The 22,686-nt window shown below is 41.1% G+C and overlaps 1 protein-coding gene across 2 annotated transcripts; it reads right to left on the bottom strand.

Moving 5' to 3' along the window:
• Window positions 1-1,333: 1,333 nt before the first annotated feature.
• Window positions 1,334-11,025, bottom strand: sp4 (sp4 transcription factor). 2 transcript variants are annotated; one of them, XM_011480814.4, is made up of 7 exons: window positions 10,427-11,025; window positions 10,134-10,204; window positions 8,871-9,221; window positions 7,608-8,796; window positions 7,166-7,364; window positions 3,601-3,800; window positions 1,334-3,483 (listed from the first exon to the last, which is right to left on the bottom strand). In XM_011480814.4, the coding sequence occupies exons 1-7, from the start codon at window positions 10,431-10,433 to the stop codon at window positions 3,230-3,232; spliced, it is 2,271 nt and encodes a 756-aa protein (XP_011479116.1). In that variant the 5' UTR covers window positions 10,434-11,025; the 3' UTR covers window positions 1,334-3,229. The 2 variants fall into 2 exon arrangements, with proteins under 2 accessions (XP_011479116.1, XP_078811509.1); XM_078955383.1 differs by lacking the exon at window positions 10,427-11,025 and adding an exon at window positions 10,337-10,404.
• Window positions 11,026-22,686: the final 11,661 nt, after the last annotated feature.

Raw genomic sequence — 22,686 nt, 5'->3', positions numbered from 1 at the left:
GTATCCAGTAGTTTAGATATTTGCATCGCTGGCAGTCAGGACTTTAAAAAATTGGGATGCTTTAACATAAACAAAGATGTGAAAAAGTCTTCTGTCTTCAGTCCGACTTATATGCTGGAATTTGCTGCACAGCAGAAGGTCTGACTTTCAGTCTCAAATTTCTTTCTTTTTTTTAGATTTAAAGTGCTTCAAAGAAAATCTGTATCAAAGGGAGGTTGTTGTTAACTGATGCTTTGTGCAGACCTGAAAGCATGACCTTTCTCCATCATGCACTCATGTTGAGAAGGGCTTTATGTACAGTAGTCACCCGAAATGTGCACACGCCTAGTCCCTGGTAGAAATTAATTTTGGGCATAGTGAATTATACCCCACCACCCCCCACCCCAATGCCCCCAAAAATGATGACATCACAGTGGGCAAAACCGTCACGAAAAGGAATGGGGCCCAAAATCTCTTATTTACAGTAAAAATGTATCAAAATCAAGTAATAAAAGCAGAATAAACATGTCAGGGATATCCAAGGGAAGTTTTAAAATTATTATGGGATGGCCACAGGACCTACGGCATGGCATGTTGTGGGCAAAAAGTGCGATTTTTCACATTTTTACATATGGAAAAAAGAATTGTTCAAGTAATCTTCACAAAGTTTTATACACACGGCGCCAGGATAAGTCTACTACCATAAATGAAGTTTTGTTGACCTTTGGCCTCAGAAAGAGGCCTGCATCTTAAATTAAAAAAAAAAACATCTTTACTATCGTCTTCAAATGTAAACATCTGCTATGGATTTTAATCTATTGCCTCTTAACTCCTCGACCATCATTGGAAAGCTGCTTGGTAAAAAAATAAATGAAGTTTATAATAGATTTTAAACTCTGTAAGAATGGCAAAATTGTAAAAGTGGCATTACCTGTTGCTCGCACATATTTTACCGTAATGTTGTGAAGATATAAATTACGAATCCCTGTCGGAAACTGAACGAAATGAACTGAACGAATGATTTAACATGACTATATTAGGCATGTGGGCACGGTTAGCAAAAAACCTCTGTTGCCAAGGAAATCCAAAAATCTACTTTTGCCAATTCGTCTACAGGTTACATAGATCGATATGTCGCCCCCAGGCGATCAAAAAATAAAATAGTTGCTATGGAGATAAAAAAAATGGAAAAGCTGCAATTTTGAAAAAATACTTGTTTTTTTTAATGAATTTGTCACATGCAGCTCGATAGTACGAGAAGCAGCTGCTTGGCCAATGACGGGGGGTCAAAGGGCATTGATGAGGGCGGGGGCGGGTATTTTCCTCAATGCAGACAAAAACCAGGTCCTCAAAAGAAATGTAAGACTCACTTTATTGTCAAGGTTTATGCAGGCAAAGCATATTTTCTGCATGAAGATATCTTTTTTTTTTTTACTGACAACACATTTGTACAAACCAGTTTTAAAAATATTGATCAATTGGAGCCTTTGAGGCTAACCTGCCAAAAAACCCATTTATCAAACATCATGGAGACGAAGAAACATCTTTAGAAAAAGATTTACAAATGAGATGTCACTACAAAGTACCCGAACTAAAAGGAGAAACATCCGCCGTCACACAAAAGATTACCAAAAACATCTAAATTTTGTTTGGTATCTCAACTTGAAGCAACATAAGGGTTTTTTTTTGTTTCTTTTTGTTTCATTATTTATTTTTCTCCAAAAACAAATGGTGCACAGAGAAAAAGAATAAGCAAAGCCCAGTGGTGAGATGTATATATAAAAAAAAAAAAAAATCAAAACTTAAGCACAAATAGTAAAGAAGAGAAGCAGCACTAGTGCAAAAAACTGAAACATGCAACCTTAGAAACAACACACACAAATACAACTTCAGCAAAAGACACATTTGACAAAATAAAAATAATAAATTAGCCATAAACAGACGGGCCTTGTGTACTGACACACTTGGGTGTTAAGACTGCTAATAAATTCTATAAAATGGTGTTTTGTTTCTTAAAAAGAAGGTGAGAGTTGAACTAACAGAGCAACACCAGCAGATAACCCCTTGTTACACCCCCCAAAAAATCTAAATGGTTCAACCCAACCCGGCTCTTCCTGCTTCTCTTCAGCCCGGCCTGCCTGTGCTCTCCGCGTTCTTTACCCAGCTCCCTCTGAAGTGCCCTCTGTACAACAGCTTGTGTTAAGGCAATTGTGGTACATGGGTCATGTGACGGGGTTAAAGAGGGACGGGGTGGGGTGGGGGTGGGGTCTTCACCGGAGCACAGGAGCCAACATGTACCAACAGCGACAATGCTACCATCTGACAAACCCTTAGTGGCGCTCAAACCACGCCGACTCACGGGACTGCTGCAGATGTGAAGCCTCTCAGCAACCAGGTCTGATCAGACGGCAGCATCTGGTCAGACCACTGAACAAAACTTCCTCTGACAATGTAAACAAGGTTTCAGTTGGATTGTCATTGTAGTATTGCTTTTACTACACAACCAAAGTTGTAGAAAGCTAGATTGTTTTTTTCTTTTTTCCTCTATAGAAATGTTTCTTTCTAATGGCCATCGCGCCTCAATAGGAATGCATCATAAATCTTTTTAAATGTGCTTTTTTTTCGTCTCTGTAAATTATTCCCCAACCGTTTTCTGTAGCAACGGTTATTTTTGTTGATTAGTCAAAGAAAATAAACATGTTACTTGAACCCGAAGACTTCACCTGAACTGTAGATTCAACTTCTGGTAGGTACATCCTTTGTAAAAACATTCACACACACTCACACACAGTTTCCCAAAGCTGTCACTGCTCTGTAGCTGATCTGCAACCGTCCTGTACCATGATTGACCCTCAGCACTGTTTGACAGGTAGAAACAGGAAAGCAACTGTGTGCATAGAGTTCGATTCTTTAGAAAAAGGCTGCTGTGTTGGTTTGGAATTCAGCAGGTCCCCGTCTTGTGCTAATCTCTTTGAATTTCTTTCTTCCCATCGTTTAGGAAATGCCAAACTCATCTTTTCCATACACTTGATTTGTTATATATTAATTTTTTAGACTGTGATCTCTATATTTTCTATGTCCATGGTGATCCCGTCTCTTTAAGTTTCTGTTCAGGAGGGAGCAAAAACGAGATAATTATGTAAAATCTACAAAAAAAAAAAAAAAAAACGAGAAGTCCCTGCAAAGATCTCTGAAACAAAACAAAAAGCAAACTGGAAGCCAGTTCGGCAAAATAACAGACGTCCATCATCTATTCAAACTCCTCATCTTCTTCTTCCTCCAAGTGGTTGGAGGTGGTGGGTGTGGTGGGGTCGCAGGATCCCACAGAGACGATCTGAGGGGAGTCTCCTAAGCCTTCAGCGGCGTCGTCCTCCATGTCCTCAGTGGTGATGATTGCCACGGCTGCGCCACTCTTCTTGTTCTGGTGGGTCTTGATGTGCTTGGAGAGATGGTCGCTGCGCATGAAACGCTTTGAGCATTCGGGACACTCGAAGCGCTTTTCTCCTGGAAAACACAGAGGAAAACGATTTTAGGGTTCTATGCGGATTCAAAAAAGCACGTGGTAATTCTTGTAAATTGATTAAAAGGACAGGATTTGTCTTTGTGCTTTTTTTGTTGTACCTGTGTGTGTTCTCCGGTGTCTCTGCAGCTCGTCACTCCGGGTGAATCTTTTGCCGCAGAAGATCCAGTTGCATACAAATGGCCGCTCGCCCGTGTGCCAGCGCAGGTGTGCCCTCAAGTGGGACGTCTTTCCATAAACCTTCCCGCAGCCCTCCATGTGGCAGATGTGCTGCTTCTTCTTTGTGGGATCTCCACTGTTTCTAAAAAGCAAATCAGTTTATTCACTTAAAAGACTTGATATGATTTTTAAATATGAGGTGCTGTTTGTAAAGTGACCAATATTAACAGCAATATTTTGGGTTGTTTAGCCTGTTTTAGGAGAAATAAAACACATTTGAATTTTCAAAAACATATTTTCACCTTTTTATTCATGTATTTATAAATTTTACATTTACTAACTAAATATGTAGTTAGCTTGCTAAATATTTCATTTAAGATTAAATATTTTCTATAATTATATATTTAGCTTAGAAACTAAATGTTTACTTTATAAACGAAATATTTATTTTACAAAGTTAAACCTTTAGTTTGCAAATTAAATATTTAGATCTTATCTAAATATTTATTTTTAAAACTAAACATTAAAGCTTTGTAACTAAATTTATCTATTAAATAAATATTTAAGTCCAAATTAAATATTTAGCCTTTTAACTAAATATTTAGTTTGGAGCTAAATGTTTAACTCCTAACTAAATATTTAGCTAACATGCAAATGAACTTGCTGATAACTGGAAATAGACTATCAAAATAAAAGCTGCATTTGAATTCTCGCCAACATTGTCATCCATGCATGTCCTTTACAATCTGCTGGCGGAAAACATTTGACGAGCCGTTTTAACGGCTTGTCTTTTGTAAATAGGCTTCTTCTCAGGGCACCGCCACACTTCTGACAGCTGTCGGCACATCCTCTGCTGGAACACCCCCGCCCTCCCGCCACCTCCACCCTGAGCGGAACTTCTCCTTTTTAAAATGTAATTGTTTGATTGACCGATCTGTTCACTTTTGTAGAGTCCATGACCGTGCCATTTTGGTTCACAGACTTCTGTCTGCTTTATTAATCACATAATTGAACACAAATCTAAAAAAGGGTTATTTTCTAAACTACAGCAGGGGGCGCTAATCGAATAATGCCATAATATTACAACAGAACCGTCTATAAACAGCCCCTATGCCAATTCCCCATCCCTTCCTTATCTACAATGAGGCAAAAAAGTATTTAGTCAGCCACCAATAAGAAAACAAGATTTCTGGCTCTCACAGACCTGTAACTTCTTCTGTAAGAAGATCCTCTGTCCTCCACTTGTTACTTGTTTTAATGTCACCTGTTTGAACTGGTTATCTATATAAAATACGGCTGTCTACAACCTCACAGAGTCACACTCCAAACCCCACTATGATCAAGACCAAAGAGCTGTCTGAGGACACCAGAAACCAAATTGCTGACCTGCACCAGGCTGGAAAACTGAATCTGCAACAGATAAAAAGCTTGGTGTGAAGAAATCAACTGTAGGAGCAATTATTAGGAAATAGAAGACAAACAAGACAAATGATAATCTCCCTCGAGCTGGGGCTCCACGCAAGATCTCACCCTGTGGGGTCAAAATGATCACAAGAACGGAGGAAAAATCCCAGAACCAGACGGGGTACCCAAAAGAATGGGCCAAAGTATCAACGGCTATCATCAGTAACACACTACACCGCCAGGGACTCAAATCCTGCAGTGCCAGACGTGTCCCCCTGCTAAAGCCAGTACATGTGCAGAACCGTCTAAAGTTTGCTGGAGAGCATTTGGATGATCCAGAAGAGGATTGGGAGAATGTCCTAAGGTCAGATGAAACCAAAATAGAACTTTTTAGTAATAACTCTACTGGTCGTGTTTGGAGGATAAAGAATGCTGAGTTGCATCCAAAGAACACCATGCCCACTGTAAAGCATGGGTGTGGAAACATCATGATTTGGGGCTGTTTTTCAGTAAAGGGACCAAAACAACTGATCGGTGTGAAGGAAAGAATAAATGGGGACATGTATCGTCAGATTTTGGGTAAAAACCTTCCATCAGCAAGGACATTGAAGATGAAACATGGCTGGAACTTTCAGCATGACAACAATCACAAACAAACTCGGTTTTCCGGTAGAAGAAGCCTAATTACAAAAAAGCAGCATTCCGCCAGAATGTTGGACATGCATCAATATGGCACAAGAAAGTGCATGAGGGACACGTCTGGCGAGAATTATTTCAGAGACAGCGCAAAATCCAGCTTTTATTTTGATAGTCCATTTCCGCTTATCAGCAAGTTAATTTGCATGTTAGCTAAAAATTTAGTTAGGAGTGAAACATTTAGCTCCAAACTAAATTTTTAGTTAAAAAAAGTATAAGTTATAGATACATTAATTAAAAAGTGAAAATATGCATTTGAAAAATGAAACCAGTTGCTTTTATCCTAAAACAGGCTAAATAACCAAAAATATTGTTGTCAATATCTGATTTTTTCACTTTGCAAACGGCACCCAATAGGTGTTCTAGAATAAAATGTTGTTACAAAATTCTGTAGTCTATCAGATGTCAGACTTTGATTTGCTTTTTGGGACAAGTGATCATCTTTTGATGCATTTCAAAGGTGTTCTCAGTGGTCTTTTATCTTGATGATGCTATGATTTAAAGCCTGTGTTGTTTTCTAGGACATAGTTTCTGCAGAGCAGCAGCAGTTAATTAGAAATTCACCTCTGAATTGTGGGCGAGACTGTTGCCGCGAAGTAAGCACACCCCACTTCCCATCACCCATCTGTTTCTACGTTCTCCCACTGGCTTACAGCCCCTCAAACCCCCACCCTCACATTACTGGTGCAACAAATTTGGCGAACATTATCAGAGCGATCCAGTCGTACAGTTCTGATCAAGATACCGGCTCAGACGAAGAAAACATTGTCTGCAAGTGGATGCATAAGAAAGGGGCGGAGTCAGGAGCTTGTGGCCCGCCCAGTATATTTTCTACATCATGAATACAAACTTTTTCAAACTGCGTTTTTTGTGTTAAAAACAACAAAAAACACTGAAAGAGTGAATCTTCAAGAAAGCACACAACTTAAAGACTCACTCTAGTGAAAACATTTTCTTGTGGTATTTTCTGAAATGATGGAGGATATATATAACATAATTTAAGATTAAAATTGCACTTCTGTGGGTTTTTTTTTTTAATGCAAATTGTGAATCGGTTGCAGACGGAAAAATGCCGTTGGAAAAAGCTTCCTGCTCTGCTCCATTCTGATGGATCCACTTGCAGACAAATAGATCAATGTAGTCCAACGAACTCCAGCAACTCTGCAGAAAATGTGTTTTAGAAAACAACACAGATTTTGTTGATACTTTAAAGACCACTGGGAACACTTTTAAAATGGATCAAAAGATGATCGGAGTGGGACTTGAAATAAAACTTCAAATCCTTTAACTATTTGTCAATAACTATGAAATTGCAGAGACTAAAACGTATCCAACCCTTTAAAATGTCTATTGTACTTCTGAATTAACTGCTTTCTGGTGGTTGTTTTTCTTGTAAGCTCTCCATACCTCCCCTCTCCATCCCTGCAGTTGGGACAGGAGCAGGCGACGCGTCTGAGCCGCTTGCTGGGCTGGCCCTCCTGATCCGAGGAACTCTGAACTGAGCCGAGCTGATCTGGACTCATGGATGAACCTGAAGCCATGTTGCCGACAGTGACTGTCACAGGAGAGGACTGAACTTTGACCCCATCCTGACCCTGTGTTTGACCTAGAGGTGAATTTGAAAAGTGTGTCAACCTTTATGTGACATGCAGAAGAAAAAAAATACACTAAAAACTGCAAGAGGAGAAAATTCTAAATGTCTGAGCAGGAGGGATGTTTCTGATATTTTGCTTTAAGTGGTTAATCTGGGAACCGGCCCCAAAATTGATTCAAAAGTCCTATAAAAAACGTCAATCACTTCTGAAAAAAGTGTCTCATAGTCACACTGTTACACTTATTGTGTACTTACCCTGCAGACCGGTGATGGTGAGAGGAACCCCCTGCACCTGAACCCCAGCAGTGCCCAGTCCTGCGATGCTGACCGTTTGTACCCCTGAGCCTGGGTTGATCTGAGCTGCACTCAAAGTCAAGGGAGTGCCGCTCAGGGAGACCAACCCCCCACCCCCCACCGTCGCACCGCCTGCAACCGGGGCCAGGGTCAGCTGCTGCGGCACAGCCGCCCCGAGACCGCCCTGCAGCGACACTCCTCCAGGAAGTTGCAACGTCTGCCAGGTGATTTGCCCAGAAGGTGACAGAGTAGGAGTGCGAATGAGAACCTGGGCTGGGTTCTGGATGGCCTGGATGGGCTGCAGAGTTTGTCCTGGCGCCAACTGAAGGGTCTGAATCTGCTGAGGCTGCTGCTGGTTCTGTGGCTGACCCTGACTCTGGGCTTGGGGTTGCAACTGGATCTGCTGGACCAGCTGATGCCCAACCTGACCCACGATCACCTGCTGGATGGTTCCGACGGCGTCAGTCTGATTCTGCAGCCCGTTGGCTTGGTTTTGGTTCTGAGAATCTGCCTCGCTGCTCTGTACCTGAGCGTCAGCTGATCCTGTAGAAACCACTTGAGCCGCGTCTGACACGCCGTCGCCCTCAGCTGCCGCTGCTGTGGATCCAGTTGCAGCTGGAGCAGCTCCAGAAACAGCTGTTGTCACCAGCTGGTTGCCATTAGCAACAGAAAATGTGCCATCCGCTGATTGGATGAGCTGAACGGCTCCGCCCGCTCCAACGTTATTGATTACAGGTAAAGCCAGGGTCATGCCACCTAGGTTTATGGGTACTGTGGTCATGACAGGGGGCTGAGAGCCCTGTAGAGTCTGCAGCTGAAGTGGAAAGGACTGTGCTGGACGGATCTGCAGAGGGACGGTCTGATTGGTTGTGCTTGGGAGGATAGTCTGCTGGTTGGCCGGCTGGAGGATAGCCTGAGTCTGGCCAGAGTTGGGGTTCTGAATTAGCTGAACCTGCTCAGGCAGAGCTCCAATGGAAGCAGGCTGGGGGCTAATGTGTACTTGCTGTCCATCTGCAGTTTGCAGGTGGGGGATGACCTGATATTGGACACCGCCAGCAGCATTAGAGAGGTTTTGAACCTGGATGATCTGGTATTGCTGCTGCTGTGGCTGACCCGCGGTCACACTGTTGCTCCCACCTGCTGCTTTTAGCTGTGAAAACAGAAAACGATCAGATTACTGAAAAGTGCAAACATACCCCCTGATGCTAAAAAAAAACCATTCACCTTCCGTCCAACAGGTGAGCTGTCGTTGGCCACAGTGGTGGCCACCGATACCGCGACGGGCTGACTGGCGTTCTCCTTGGCCATGGCAGGCGCTGCTGTAATGATCTGCCAACCGTTCCCCGTGAACTGAGCTGGGATCAGTTCCAGCTGCTGGGGCATCAGAGCCTGACCCCCAGCTGCGTCCACCACTATCTGACCCTGGAGCTGACCGGCCTGCAACTGGATTTGACCCGCCTGAACCTGGATCTGTGGGGCACCCGCCTGGGCCTGGGACCCCTCTGTTCCCCCCTGCCCTCCGATCTTACTGCAGGTGGCCGCCAGCAGAGCCAAGGGCGAGGGCTGAGAGGAATCCTGGGTGAAAAACGATGAGGAGGTAAAGCGGTCATCCACGAGTGACAGAGAGTTGTTGAGCACACAAAGAACATCATGTGCTTAATAGGAGCGACACCGGATTGTTCAATATGAACCAAAATCGACTGTGAGTGGTGTCAGCAATCACAAATTATTATATAAATCCAATCGTTGTTCAAGTGAATTGTTACACCCCTAGTGCATATAAAAACACAAGGATTGCTGGGTTACACAGGCAACAATTTAAAAAATGAGGGGAAAAAACGAGAAAGCAAGGGAAAGAACTCTGAAAAAAAAAATGCTACCAGACATAGAACTGTCAGTGGAAGTGGGCGGTATTACAGGAAGCTAGTGGGAGGGCGTGTGAGAACCACATTTCTCTTTTCTCAGAACGCTTGAAGAAAATGCAACCTCCTCTCTTGCCTTTAGAAAAAACTAGGTCGCAGCAGTTTTTTTTTTTTTCTTCAATCCTGCTTAATAGGAAACAGCCTCAAATTTGTTTAAGAAAAAAAAATGTCGTTTGCAAAAGGTGAGAGTATGCTTCTGGTGAACCATCAATGACAAAAAGTAGATAATGGTATGACGGAAAAACGATCTGCATGCATGCAAAACCTGAAGATCCTGTGCTGCAAAGACATCAAAAGTATCGCTACTAAAGGATTCTGTTCATAATTGAAAATGTTTATTTAAAAAAACTACAACAGCTGGATCATGACAACCATGTAAGCGTCTATTCATGAGGGTTGGCTCTCAGCAGGGCTCTACAGAAGCAGGAAGTGAAATTCACTGGAGAAACGCCCCTAGAGGTGTCTGGCTGGCCTGCTGTGAGGGAGGAGGGGGGAACTTTTTTTTTTTTTTGGGCCAAGAGACAAAAATCAAACTAGTGAAGTGTATTAAACTGCACGACTTTACCTGTGAAGCAGAACTTTTCCCTCTTTTAGATGCTTTCCCTCCTTCAGTTCCAGATGATTCCTTCTTCGAGTCTGTTAAAAGAGAGACTTTTACTTTTAATACATTGGTAGCACGAGACAGGCAATAAAAATGCAATCTTGTGCATGAATTAGATATAGCATAACAAAGGTAATCAACAAAGACAAGAGGGAAAAGACAGTAACCTCATCATCAATACCAAAGGGGCATGGAGGCTCATTTCTGTTAGACGGATACACAGAGGGGTGGAGACGGAAAGGGGGGAGGGTACCTACCACTCATAACGCATTAATATACCGAGAGGAAGAGGGTGTAGTTCACGGTGGAAGGCCGGCCGGGTAAAGAGGCGGAGGACGCCTATATGTTCGGCTCTGAGCCGTGGCGGATCTCCTCGTTTGACGAAACCACCCACCGGCCAGGAAGGGCGGTGCCAAGCGCGAGCACAATCAAGCAGTCCCAAATAACGGAAACAACGGAGAGCCCCGCGTGACCGTCCTCGCGCCTCAAAGCTCCTCGCGGCGCAGTCGTGCGTCTCTGTTAGCGGATAGAGAGTCCATACGCGAGCAAATTGATGCCTGTCAGATCGATATCCACAGAGAAGTTGGCACTGTGTGACCGTAGAGGCCCACCCACTTCCATTTAAGCATCAGGACAACACCCTCCTCGCTGCTCCTGCCTGTCACCGCTGGTTTTCTCCCACACGACGCGGGGACGCCTCGTCGCCGGCCGCCGTGCACCGAACACAAATGGTCACCGGTTTTTGTATTTTATCAGCGTGTTCCCTTTTTTCACGGACAATTGTTGTTTTTTTAAGAGGGAGATACGAGCAGATAGCTGTGGCTTTTGTGGGCGGATACGCTCCTCCCACATATTCAGATTGGATGACGGGACTCGGCGTGCGAGGGTCGAGATGGGAGTTGTATTTTGGTGAAGCCTCGCCTTCTCGAATAAGCTAGAGCCATTTTAACTACATTTCCCATAATGCTTCAGCAGGCCTGTCTGAGAGTTGAAGCGGTAGTCATGTTGGTGTGAGAGCGACAGAAGCGGGCGGTGACTTCTGTTTTATGGGGGTTGGGCGACCGGGAAAGGGAGGTGCGCTGCGTCTGGGTCAAGTTCAATTTGGGCTCTAAAAGAGACTAATCAGCGGAATGGAAGTGTTCTTTTATTAAAAAAACAATTAAGCTAATTGATTTTTTCAATTTATTTTAGATTTTAATGAATGTTATCCACAGCTATAAAACAACCCAACAATAATACAAGAAGGAACTACGTTGTTTCTTGTGTCAACTAGTTTTCAAAAATGAATTTTCCTTTTCTTTTTTCACACGTATGTATGTATGTATGTATGTATGTATGTATGTATGTATGTATGTATGTATGTATGTATGTATGTATGTATGTATGTATGTATGTATGTATGTATGTATGTATGTATGTATGTATGTATGTATGTATGTGTGTATGTGTGTATATATATATATGTGCATATATATATATATATATATGTGCACAGGTTGGTGTGTCGTGACTTGCAGTCTTGGGCGACTGTTCTGTCGACCAGGAGTTGGTGTTTGGCTCCTCTGGAGTCTCTACCAATGCTCTTCTGTGTGTTACTCATGAATTGATCCATGTGCCTGTTTATCTTGGTTGCAATGATGCCTGACATGAGCTTCCATGTTGTGGACAGACAGGTTATTGGCCGGTAGTTGGATGGGATTGCGCCCTTTGAGGGATCCTTCTGGATCAGGATCCTCTACATGGATGACATCAAGCTATATGCTAAGAGCGAGCGTGACATTGATTCCCTGATCCACACCACCAGGATCTACAGTACTGACATTGGGATGTCATTCGGGCTCGAGAAATGCAGCCGGATGGTGACAAAAAGAGGCAAGGTAGTCCACACAGGAGGGGTCTCACTCCCAGAAGGAACAATAACAGACATCGAGGACAGTTACAAGTACCTTGGAATTCCCCAGGCAAATGGCAACCTGGAGCAGGCAACAAGGAAAGCTGCAACAGCTAAATACCTCCAACGAGTAAGGCAAGTCCTGAGAAGCCCGCTCAATGGCAAAAATAAGACCCGGGCAATAAACAGCTACGCACTGCCAGTTATCAGATACCCTGCAGGAATAATAAGATGGCCAAAGGAAGAGATACAGACCACGGATGTTAAAACACGAAAGCTCCTCACCATGCATGGAGGGCTCCATCCCAAATCCAGCACCCTGAGACTGTATGCTAGCCGCAAGGAAGGAGGCCGAGGACTAGTGAGTGTAGAAGCCACTATCCAGGATGAAACATCCAAGATGCATGAGTACATCAAGCTCAAGGCCCCAACTGACAGTGTGCTCAGTGAATGTCTCAGGCAATGGAGAGCAGAGGACACAGTGCTGGAGGACAGATCATCATGGGAGGACAAACCCCTGCATGGGATGTACCACCGGACCATAACTGAAGTGGCTGATATCAAGAAGTCCTACCAATGGCTAGAAAGGGCTGGCCTACAGGACAGCACTGAAGCACTCATCCTGGCAGCTCAGGAACAAGCCCTGAGCACCAGAGCGATAGAGGCTCAGATCTACCACACCAGACAAGACCCAAGATGTAGGCTGTGCAAAGAGGCCCCTGAAACAATCCAGCACATAACTGCAGGATGTAAGATGCTGGCAGGTAAAGCATACATGGAGCGCCACAATCAAGTGGCTGGAATAATATACAGGAACATGTGTGCAGAATATGAACTGGAAACCCCAAGGTCAAAATGGGAAACACCTCCGAAGGTGGTAGAGAATGAGAAGGCAAAGATCCTGTGGGACTTGCAGATCCAGACTGATAGGATGGTAATGGCAAACCAACCAGACATTGTTGTGGTGGATAAAGAACAGAGGAAAGCCGTTGTGGTGGATGTGGCAGTGCCAAGCGATGGAAACATCAGGAAGAAGGAACATGAGAAACTGGAGAAATACCAGGGACTCAGAGAAGAACTGGAGAAAGCATGGAAAGTGAAGGTGACAGTGGTGCCTGTGGTAATTGGAGCACTCGGGGCAGTAACCCCCAAGCTGGAGGAGTGGCTACAACAGATACCTGGAAAGACCTCAGACCTCTCAGTCCAGAAGAGCGCAGTGCTAGGAACAGCTAAGATACTGCGCAGGACCCTCAAGCTCCCAGGCCTCTGGTAGAGGACCCGAGCTTGGAGGAAAAACCACCCACGGAGGGTGAGAGGGGCGTTTTTTTTTTTTATAAAATAACATAAACAAATCTTTGAGAATACAGGCAAAGCTTTAGGAGAATATGGTGGAAAAATGATGTGGGGAAAAAATGTCAAAACATTTTATGAAAACAATGATCATCGTTAGTAATCTTCATAGGAACACGACCATTAGGGATATTTGAATAACATCCACAATCCACATCCGCTTTTCCATTTTGTATGGGGTTTTTGCAGATAATGTTCTTTCACAAATTTATTTTCAGCTGAATATACCATACAAATGTGAAAACCTTGATTGAAACACAATATTCTTCCATACATACAAATTCTTCAGTTTTAAAAGGTTGAAAACCCCTTTTTTTTTAAGAGTGAACTAGCAAAAATACCTGAGAGATTTACTCATTTAACAATAAAAAGATAATCTACTGGAAAACAGTTTTTCACCATGCCTGCTAGTTCCTCTTCAGGGTGATGCTATCCGCTTTCGCTCAAAAGTGGGATCCAGCCTGCATGTTTTGCCTGTCCGTTGCAAGGCCACACAGATATATAACCACAAGTTCACACCTATGGGCAATTTAGAGTCACAAACTAACCTGAGGCATGTTTTTGGACGGTGGAAGGAAGCTGGAGAGAACCCACGCATGCAGAGTGAGAACATGCAAACTCCACACAGAAAGGCCCCAGCTGGAATTCAGTCCAGGGCCTTCTCACCGTGAGGCGGGAGGGTTAACCACTACTCGACTCTGCAGCCCCCACATCAAGCAGTCCGCTTATATACTGCTGTTCCACAAAAAATAACACATGGAACATTTGCTTCAGCAAACAGTAAAACGTTTTTTTTTTTTAAACAAAAGTAATACATTTATTTGTTTTCCTTTCCATTGTTACATTTTCCAAGTTAAAATGACTTAACTTGTGATGTATATTTAAAGTTCCATTCTAGTCATCCTTTGATCTATTGTAATAGTCTTTCAATAAGGATTATATCGATTTCAGCCAAAAATCAAAAACCTGTGGAGAGCGACCTCGCCCCCCTTTCTCTTCCCCGTTGCAGAGAGCTCTCTGTTTAAGCGGAGCAGAATGTTTGTGGCCTTTCCATTATATTTTCGAAATAATTCATATAATCTTTTTCTAAAGGCATTTTTTCATCTCATCCTGATTCACAACAATTTGAATAAAGAAATACTCAGAAATGCAAGTTTAAACTGATTTTTTTTTTTAAATATATGTCTTCCATCATGAGAAAAATGCGACAAGACCATGTTAAAAACACAATTTTCATTGGAGTGGGTCAATATGTGCAAGATTAGATTGGTGTTGATTGATGCTGGTGCTGGATGCCGTGTAGCGGTACTTTCCCCGTAAACAAAGGACAAAGGTTAGAAGCTCTATTACAGTACAGTGCTCCATCTTTTGCCCAAACAGTGCGATGAAGGTTCCACTTTCAATTCTTTATTTTATTCAGTATTGTTTAAGTAGTCAGTTTTGTTGTGCACATTTGCAAATTACCCTGTTAAAATCTACCCCCCCTTTTTTTTTTTTTTTTTAAGAAAATGCAAACAAGTCTCTCCATCTTTGTGAGAGCGCGTGAGACATGGCAGCTCTTTACGGGAGTTCTGTCATGCATAAACAACAGCCACACACACAGACCCACACACCTGTGCTGTCCCAGAAACACATGCACACATGCTGTAATCATGGCGGAAGCTGAGCTTGGTGTTCCCGCCCCCTGGGCCACTTGGTAGGTCGTTGCTAAGCAACGAGGCCCTATCTGAAAGAGGGGGAGTTGTCTGCTTTTGAATGTGTGCTGGTAAAAGGAACTAGGTGTACAAAATAGAAGTCTGTGTGTGTTTCTGGAGTGGACACGTCTAAATGAGCATAATCTCCTCTAATCTCCAACAATTGAGGGAGATTTTCTGAGAAACGAAGCAAAAAAAAAAACCTTCTGTCACTCGGGATTTTAACCATTTATATATGCAAAATGTTTGACCTTTAATTTCATAACATTTTTAGAGTAGTCACAAAAGAAAAAAAGAAATATCTTGAATTAGGTTCATTTTGTTAGAAAATAATTCCTTCCCAATATATACCACTAGATGGCGCCAGATATCAGTGTGTTAACAACTTGGAGGAGAACTTTGCGTTACAAAGCATACTTTTAAGCAAGTTAACACAGCATTGGTACTTTATAACTGTTGTGACTTCATTTGATAGGAATCAGAGCTGAAGGAAGTTGTGATTTTAAAACAAATCCTGTTTTTTTATTTGCTTAAGGGTTTAATACCACTTCCTCTGGAACATGATATGATTGTATATTTGCAGGTGTGAGTCCGTTGATGGTCACCTGACGTTGTGTATCTCTCAGCATACACTGATGCCTACGCATGTGTTTGTCAACCTTGGCGTCACCATGTCTCCGCTCCCTAAAGGTTCAACTGTAAACAGAATGATTTATGACTTGCAAAACTTGAGTTTTCGCAGTTACCTCAGTACTTGTGTGTCGGTGTGTCTCAGAGTGGTTTTGTGTGTGCGTGTTCTTGTTTTTGTTACCTTGTTCATTTTTGCCACACTTGCCTTATGAGGTCTTGTTGGCCTAATATGGGCCTTTTGTCATTTTTAGGCTCCTGGTTCGGTTTAAGGCTATATGTTGAATGGCATCACCTGGTTAGGGTTAGCCTGGAAAATCTCAAATGGAGTCTTTCAAAGTCTTATAGGGGGTAGTTGTACAAATTTAAACAGCTGAGTGGGTGCTTGTTTTGAAATTTTCTTTTTTTATTGCCAGAGACATGGCAAATTACAAAAGCGCCACTCATGTTTCCAGGAAACTCTTCAATGGAAACTTTATTAAGTGTTGAATGAAGAGAAATTCCTGAGAGTGAAACACAGTCTCTGTCTGAGCTGGTGAGATGTCAGCTTGGGGTGTGTGAGGAGGATGGGTGTCAAACCTTGAGGAAGGAAAAAAAAGAAAAATTAACTTTGGTTACTTAAAATTCCCATTTTAATAAAATAAAATTTGAATTTCTGAGATGCTTAACCTGTGACCTTCAGGTGTGTATGTGTTTCTTTCCCTTACTTTTAAAAGAAATAAATATTTAAAAAGTAGAATGCTTCCAGTTCATTGTGTCTGTCCCATTGTTTGTTTCAATGCTAAGACATGCTTTACAGATGACAGATGCACATCGATAAAACGTCCTGCAATGCAAGCAATGAGTTTGATTTTCAACTTTCAAGATATTTATTTATATGACATTTTTCTCAAAGATCATCAGAATAATAAATAAATAAATAAATAAATAAATAAATAAATAAATAAATAAATAAATAAATAAATAAATAAATAAACTGGCTACATGGACAAAGAATTAAAAAATATCAATATATATTTTTTATGGTTCTATGTCTCAAGCTCTAAGCAAAAATAATCCAGTTGAAAAATTGTTGCGTTTTTTAAAGTTGTCCGTTCTCAGTCTTTCTGTTATTATTTTTTTGAACCCTAACTTACAGGAACTAACTTCTAAGGGAAATAAATAATTTGAGAGGATTGAAGGTGGAACCCACTTTCAAAATCCTCTACATTTTTGTGCATGTCAGGTTTTTAGTTTTCATCCATATCCTCTTCTTGTTTTCTATTCTTTCTGAAAAAAACATTGTTAGAACATTTTTTGGTTGCATTGTGTGACTCATTACATGACTCTGTTCATGTCACTTTGATTTGAGTGAGTAAAAAATATTTTAAAACATTCCAAAAGTTTAGTAAGGCATGAAGTATTGAAGATGTGTTTTTCATGTGTACTTCTGCCCATTGCTTTAAAGCTTTGGTCATTTTAAACCTTAAACGATCAGCACAACATCTTTGATTCAATTTTTGTCACATTTTGTTGATTTTGTTTTGGGTTTGAGGTTACAGTTTGCTTTCAAAACCCTGGTTTTTGGCTGTGATACTCATTTCCTTACAAGAATATAAGACATTACTATGTGAAAAATATCCTGGCCGACTCAAAAATGGAAGAGTCCAATCCACGTCACTCCTGAAAAGAAGCAGAACAAACCAAAGCAATTCTGTTAACTGATTTGAGAGAAAAATGGCTTCACCTTCAACTTATTCTGCTTGTAGTGTCATTCATTTTCTTCATGTAGTCACAACCGCTGGGAATTAATGCAGCTCATGAAGTTTGAGATGTTGTATTTGTTTTTGTCTTTTGTTTTATTTCAACTTCACACTGCATGGGGTGTATCTACATTTTTTCACTTTCCAATAATCATTTAGGCAGCACCAGTTCCTTATAGAAAACAACTTTAGAAGACTTTCTTCTTTACCCCAGATCAAAGATCTGCAACCTTCAACACAGAAATTGATGTTCAGGTCAATTTCTCAGTGACTACTATCTAGCAGAAAATACAAAGTCTTATTTCACCCTTTAGAAAAATAGGACACTGATTTGTATATATGTTATTAAGATTATGAGGTTTACATTACAACTTCTAAAATTTAATACACCCTGGACCATACAGGATCTTCTCAAAGCATCAAAATATAGTATTAGCTGGGATGATGTTAGTACTAATAAAAACAAAACCAGTTTATTTTACCATTTGTGGAGCTCAGTCAGAAATGCATACATCTAATGAACTAATTCAGAACGTATTATGTGACCCCTACTATATTTTTTAACCATCAGGTTCACTTAACCCTTCTGCTATCCTAGGCACTTTAACATTGGGAGTTGGGTCATCTAGACCCACTACACAGTGCTCTGAACCTTTTTTCTTCAATGATTTGTGATCTTCACTGGTGTCCATGGATTACATGAAATCTTTCCACCTTTATCCACCTTTGTCATGGTAGGGAGAACACGTCAATGTAAGGGTGGGGTCATCTAAGATAGCACAAGGGTTAAAATCCTCAAATTTGTTCAAAAATAGAAAATCTGCCTTAAAACCCCAGTGTATCTTAATTATGAATTCTCTTTGTGCTTTCTGACCTCCAAATGATTTTCTGTGGTTCATGGTGTTAAAAAATCTGTTAGTGTTTTGAAACAATTTTGGTAAACTATGAAGGATTAGCCTAATAAATTGTAGGATGACTCCAAGAACCTTGTGGAGTGGAGTCATACTTACTGTTCTTCAACTGTTTGTCAATGAATTGAACAAAGTCTGACTTTACTTTTTTTTAGTTCTTACTTTTATACTTTCTGATACTTTTTAAAATGAGAAAAATAGAACTATTTATTTTTCCTCCAGCGTTGGAGCCCCAGATTGCAGACCCCTGACCCTGTGGTAACAACACTACCAGAAACACCCTAAGAGCTGTCTGAGATGCAGGGTGTCCAGGTTGTATCCAGCCTTTGGCCACCAGTATGTTCCAGCTTTCCCGTGAGCCTAAACTGGACTGTCTCCGATCAGTCAATTATAGTTTTTAATTAGGAGGAGTTGGATGGTAATTGCCATCCTGGCTGTATCGCTGTCTTTATCCCAGCTTCTTCATTTGAGCTTCTTCTGTTAAAATCAAAGACAGTGACAGGCATTTTTGAGTGTTTTTATAAAGTTGCCTTTCAAATTGGTAATGGACCTCATTTTCGGCTATGCTATGGTGCAGGAAACTACATAATCAAACACAGATGTATCTCTTTTAATTTACTTTAATGTATCATCAAATTGTCTTGGTTTTTCATTGGGCATTACGAGCATCTAAAAAAATTTTCAATCCTGTTGAACAAGCAAACACAGTTGAACAAGTTCAGACGTATAACGCTAGTGTTGGGTGGAAATGAGGGAGTGTTCTGACTAATTCACTCTGTGCAGTAAAGGATGAATGAAAAGACATCTGACTGTAAAAGTGTGGATGTCTTTTATGACATCAGAAACTGACTGCCACGCCCTTCCTGATTTTCGAGTCTTTAATCAAAATGACTGGCGTGATCGTGTTCTCAGAACTGTCTTTCGCTGTCAATATGTTTCCATGAGTGTGCTAGTTTGCTTACCTGTGCTGTTGTTTCACAGAAAAATCATCTTTCGCAATCGTATGCAGCAGAATGTCAACCACATGCTTTCATTGTTGCAACAAGTGAAACATTCAGTCAGTAGACAGCAATCAATCGTAAAGGATGAGAATAAACTACTAAAGAACAAACAAAGTAAGTAAGGATGACGAAAAGGGATCAAAAATCAATATAGCACTGGGAGTAACAGCTTTATTGGTTGAAAACTACAGAAACAAGCAAGATTCTGTTGGTAATAAGCAGTGGCGATTTCTTTAAGACTGCAAGGGAAGCTCAGCTTCCCTTATAATGCCACAAAACTAATGGTCAAATATGTACTATTGTATTAACATTTTATTGACTAAAAATGCGTTAGAAAATGTTCATCACAAAGACTTGATTTCCTTCTCATACATTCCCGCAGCGTCACAGTGCATTTCCCTATTGAACCCCAGTGTCCATTGACTTCAATGGGGCTGCTTTGAACGTTTTTTTTCAGCGCTTCGAAACTAGATGGTCATTGGATAAACACTGCGATTATGTCCCGCCCACGGCGCTCAGCGTCTCTGGGGGTGAATGGGGAGTGGGCTGGCTCGGACTCCGAGCTTCTGCGTGATGATTGGACGGTCTGTCGAAAGACTGCATCTCTTTTTGACTGACAGCGATTCTGTACTATAAGGAATCACTGAAGCTATTCGCGCTCAGTCCCATCGCGGATTTCTCAAGTTCAGTCGAAATAAAAACTGCTGCAACCTATTTCTTTGATATTTGCTTGGCGAAATTGCTTGATTTTCATCATACATTTCACACAATTATACACCACATCCCTTGTTTCAGTTTTACAGAGCTTAATTTTTTTTTTTTTTAGATCATTCAGTTATTTTATGATGTAGGCCGAAAATGAGCCTCCCCTGTCTGACAGACCAGTAGCCGCCACTGGTAATAAGGTATCAAATGAATCAGGGAATAAATAATCCATTTCTGTCAATCTTTGTTAGTTTCTCTTCCTGTTGGGTCACTACTGTATTTGCCTTTTCGTGTACATGTGAAGACGTCCAGTTACAAGCTTGCTTCTACCACATTGGGTCAATTTAAGTCGGCTGAAGGTGACCCACAGTGAGGGATGTATGTTTTGTTCACTAAACATATGATAATTCTTTTTTCAAAGCACTGGCAACAATACCTGAAAAAATTAAAACTTTATTCCTGAATACATTAGTATGACTAAACATGATTAAAATGAATTCATGTGAGTTAGTTGAATCTTTTGTCAATTCGTGGATCACGTATTGAGATGCGTATAAATTATGGGAGAAGGAAAGATACACAACCATAAACATAACACAAATTCTGATTTTTTTTTCACAGAATTTTTTAATAATAATGATCGTTTCTCCAAATTTTCCCTTTTGTTATTATATTTAACCTTTTAAATTACATATCCCATTAAACAAAAACTTGCAATTACCCAAATTTAAATGAAACAGGTCATGGAATGAAACAAGAGAAGGAAAACACTGAAAACATTGTTTTGTGCTGCCTTTTTTTTTTGCTTCTTATAATGGCCTAAAACATGTTTGATTAATGAGACTTTAGAACTTTTTTTATTTTAAAGCGCCAGGAGATTAGTATCATCAGCTGCTTGATCCAAAACTGACACTTTAAGATAAAAAGTTTATTCGGCAGATCACCAGCATGTAAACATGTCTGGTTTCATTTATTTTCCAAACTATAGGGCACTATGGGACTACAAGATGCACAGTCAATGAATGGTGTATTCAAACCTTTGTCATTTATAAGGCACACTGACTGTAAACGGAACAAAAGTCAGAGAAATTCTGTCAGTCTCTCAGACTTTAGGAGCTGCGTTCACTGTAATTTTTGAACTTTTTCGTAACATGCTACAGGGTAGCCACGAAAGTGTTATTATAATCACATTACCTGTTACTCCCAATCTTGTTTGCAACACGCCACAAAAAAAAAGACAGATACCGCTAAAACAAACATTACCATGACTACCCAGTTATCTGCGTAAGTATATCACTAAGCACAACCAGAATTCATTGATTAATATAAGGCGCTCTGCTTATAATGCGCACTGCCATTTGAAAAAAAATAAGGGCAGTTATTGTTTTATGTAAATGTTTAAGAGCAATTTTATTAATTGGCCTTGCTATTTAATTGAACCGTCATCTATTTTTGTCAAACGTTTAAAGTCCTACTCCAAGTAATTTTTTTTTCTATAGTAGAATCTTTCCCAGTCATCTTTTAACTACGATGATGCAGTTTTTAGCTAAAATCAGAAACCTGTGTCGTTTGAACCCTTGTGCTATTCTAGGCACTTTAACATTGGGAGTTGGGTCATCTAGACCCACTAGACAGGGCACTGAACCTTTTTTCTTCAATGATTTGTGATCTTCACTGGTGTCCATGGATTACATGAAATCTTTCCACCTTTATCCACCTTTGTCATGGTAGGGAGAACACGTCAATGGAAGGGTGGGGTCATCTAAGAAAGCACAAGGGTTAAAGACATATTTTCTGCAGGGCAGCAGGAGCTTAAATTAAAGTAAATTTGCTTTTGGGCTGTGGGCGGTGGCGGTACCGTGACCATTCGGCCTGCAATAACTGTTTGGGGTCCTTTCGACTGAGGATAACGTCACACTACGGTAACCCCACTTGGACAAACTACGTAGCGCGGAGATCTGCTCGGGCTCTATATATTTTCATTTCACGTTTCCTTTTGTAACCCAAAGTTCTTTTCCCTCCTAAGTTGTGTTTGACATTATTCTTTGTGGTGTTTATAGAGAGATTTTGCATCAACCCACTTTGTAAAAAGATCTGTGGCTGTTAGAATGAACACGCTGCTTCACACAAGCACCATGTCTCTGATCAGAACAGCTGGAGTCTTGTAGCTTCGTGTTCGCAGGCAGGGAAGATGCTTTGTTATGGTGTGCGGTCCGGAGAAGGGTTCTGACCGCAGTCCGTTCAGCTGCAAATGCACTTAATAATAATCATAACAACAATAAAAGCACATTTAGAAGGTAATCTCGCTCCATGTCAGAGCTCTGTTTGTTTACAATGGACCGAATAATATCTTCTTCTATGGTAGTATCGTAATTTGTCCAGACCAATCACTATCTGACACGTCATAGGACCATTGGACAGCCAATCACATAATGTGACGTCAGCACTAGTCAAAGGACCCCGAACGGTTGTTGCAGGCCGAATAGTTATGGTACCTACAGAGGGACTGTTGGGACTGAAGATCGTCTAGCTAATTTCCCAGCATGCCTTTGTTTTACATTCTCTCTTTCTAGCGACAAGTGGCTCACAAACCCAA

This window comes from Oryzias latipes, chromosome 11, assembly GCF_053564925.1.
Source record: "Oryzias latipes strain Hd-rR chromosome 11, Olatipes_Hd-rR_3.1".
In the NCBI taxonomy this organism is placed as follows: Eukaryota; Metazoa; Chordata; class Actinopteri; order Beloniformes; family Adrianichthyidae; genus Oryzias; species Oryzias latipes.
The sequence above is the reverse complement of the archived record's forward strand: the minus strand, read 5'-3'. Positions and strand labels throughout refer to the sequence as shown.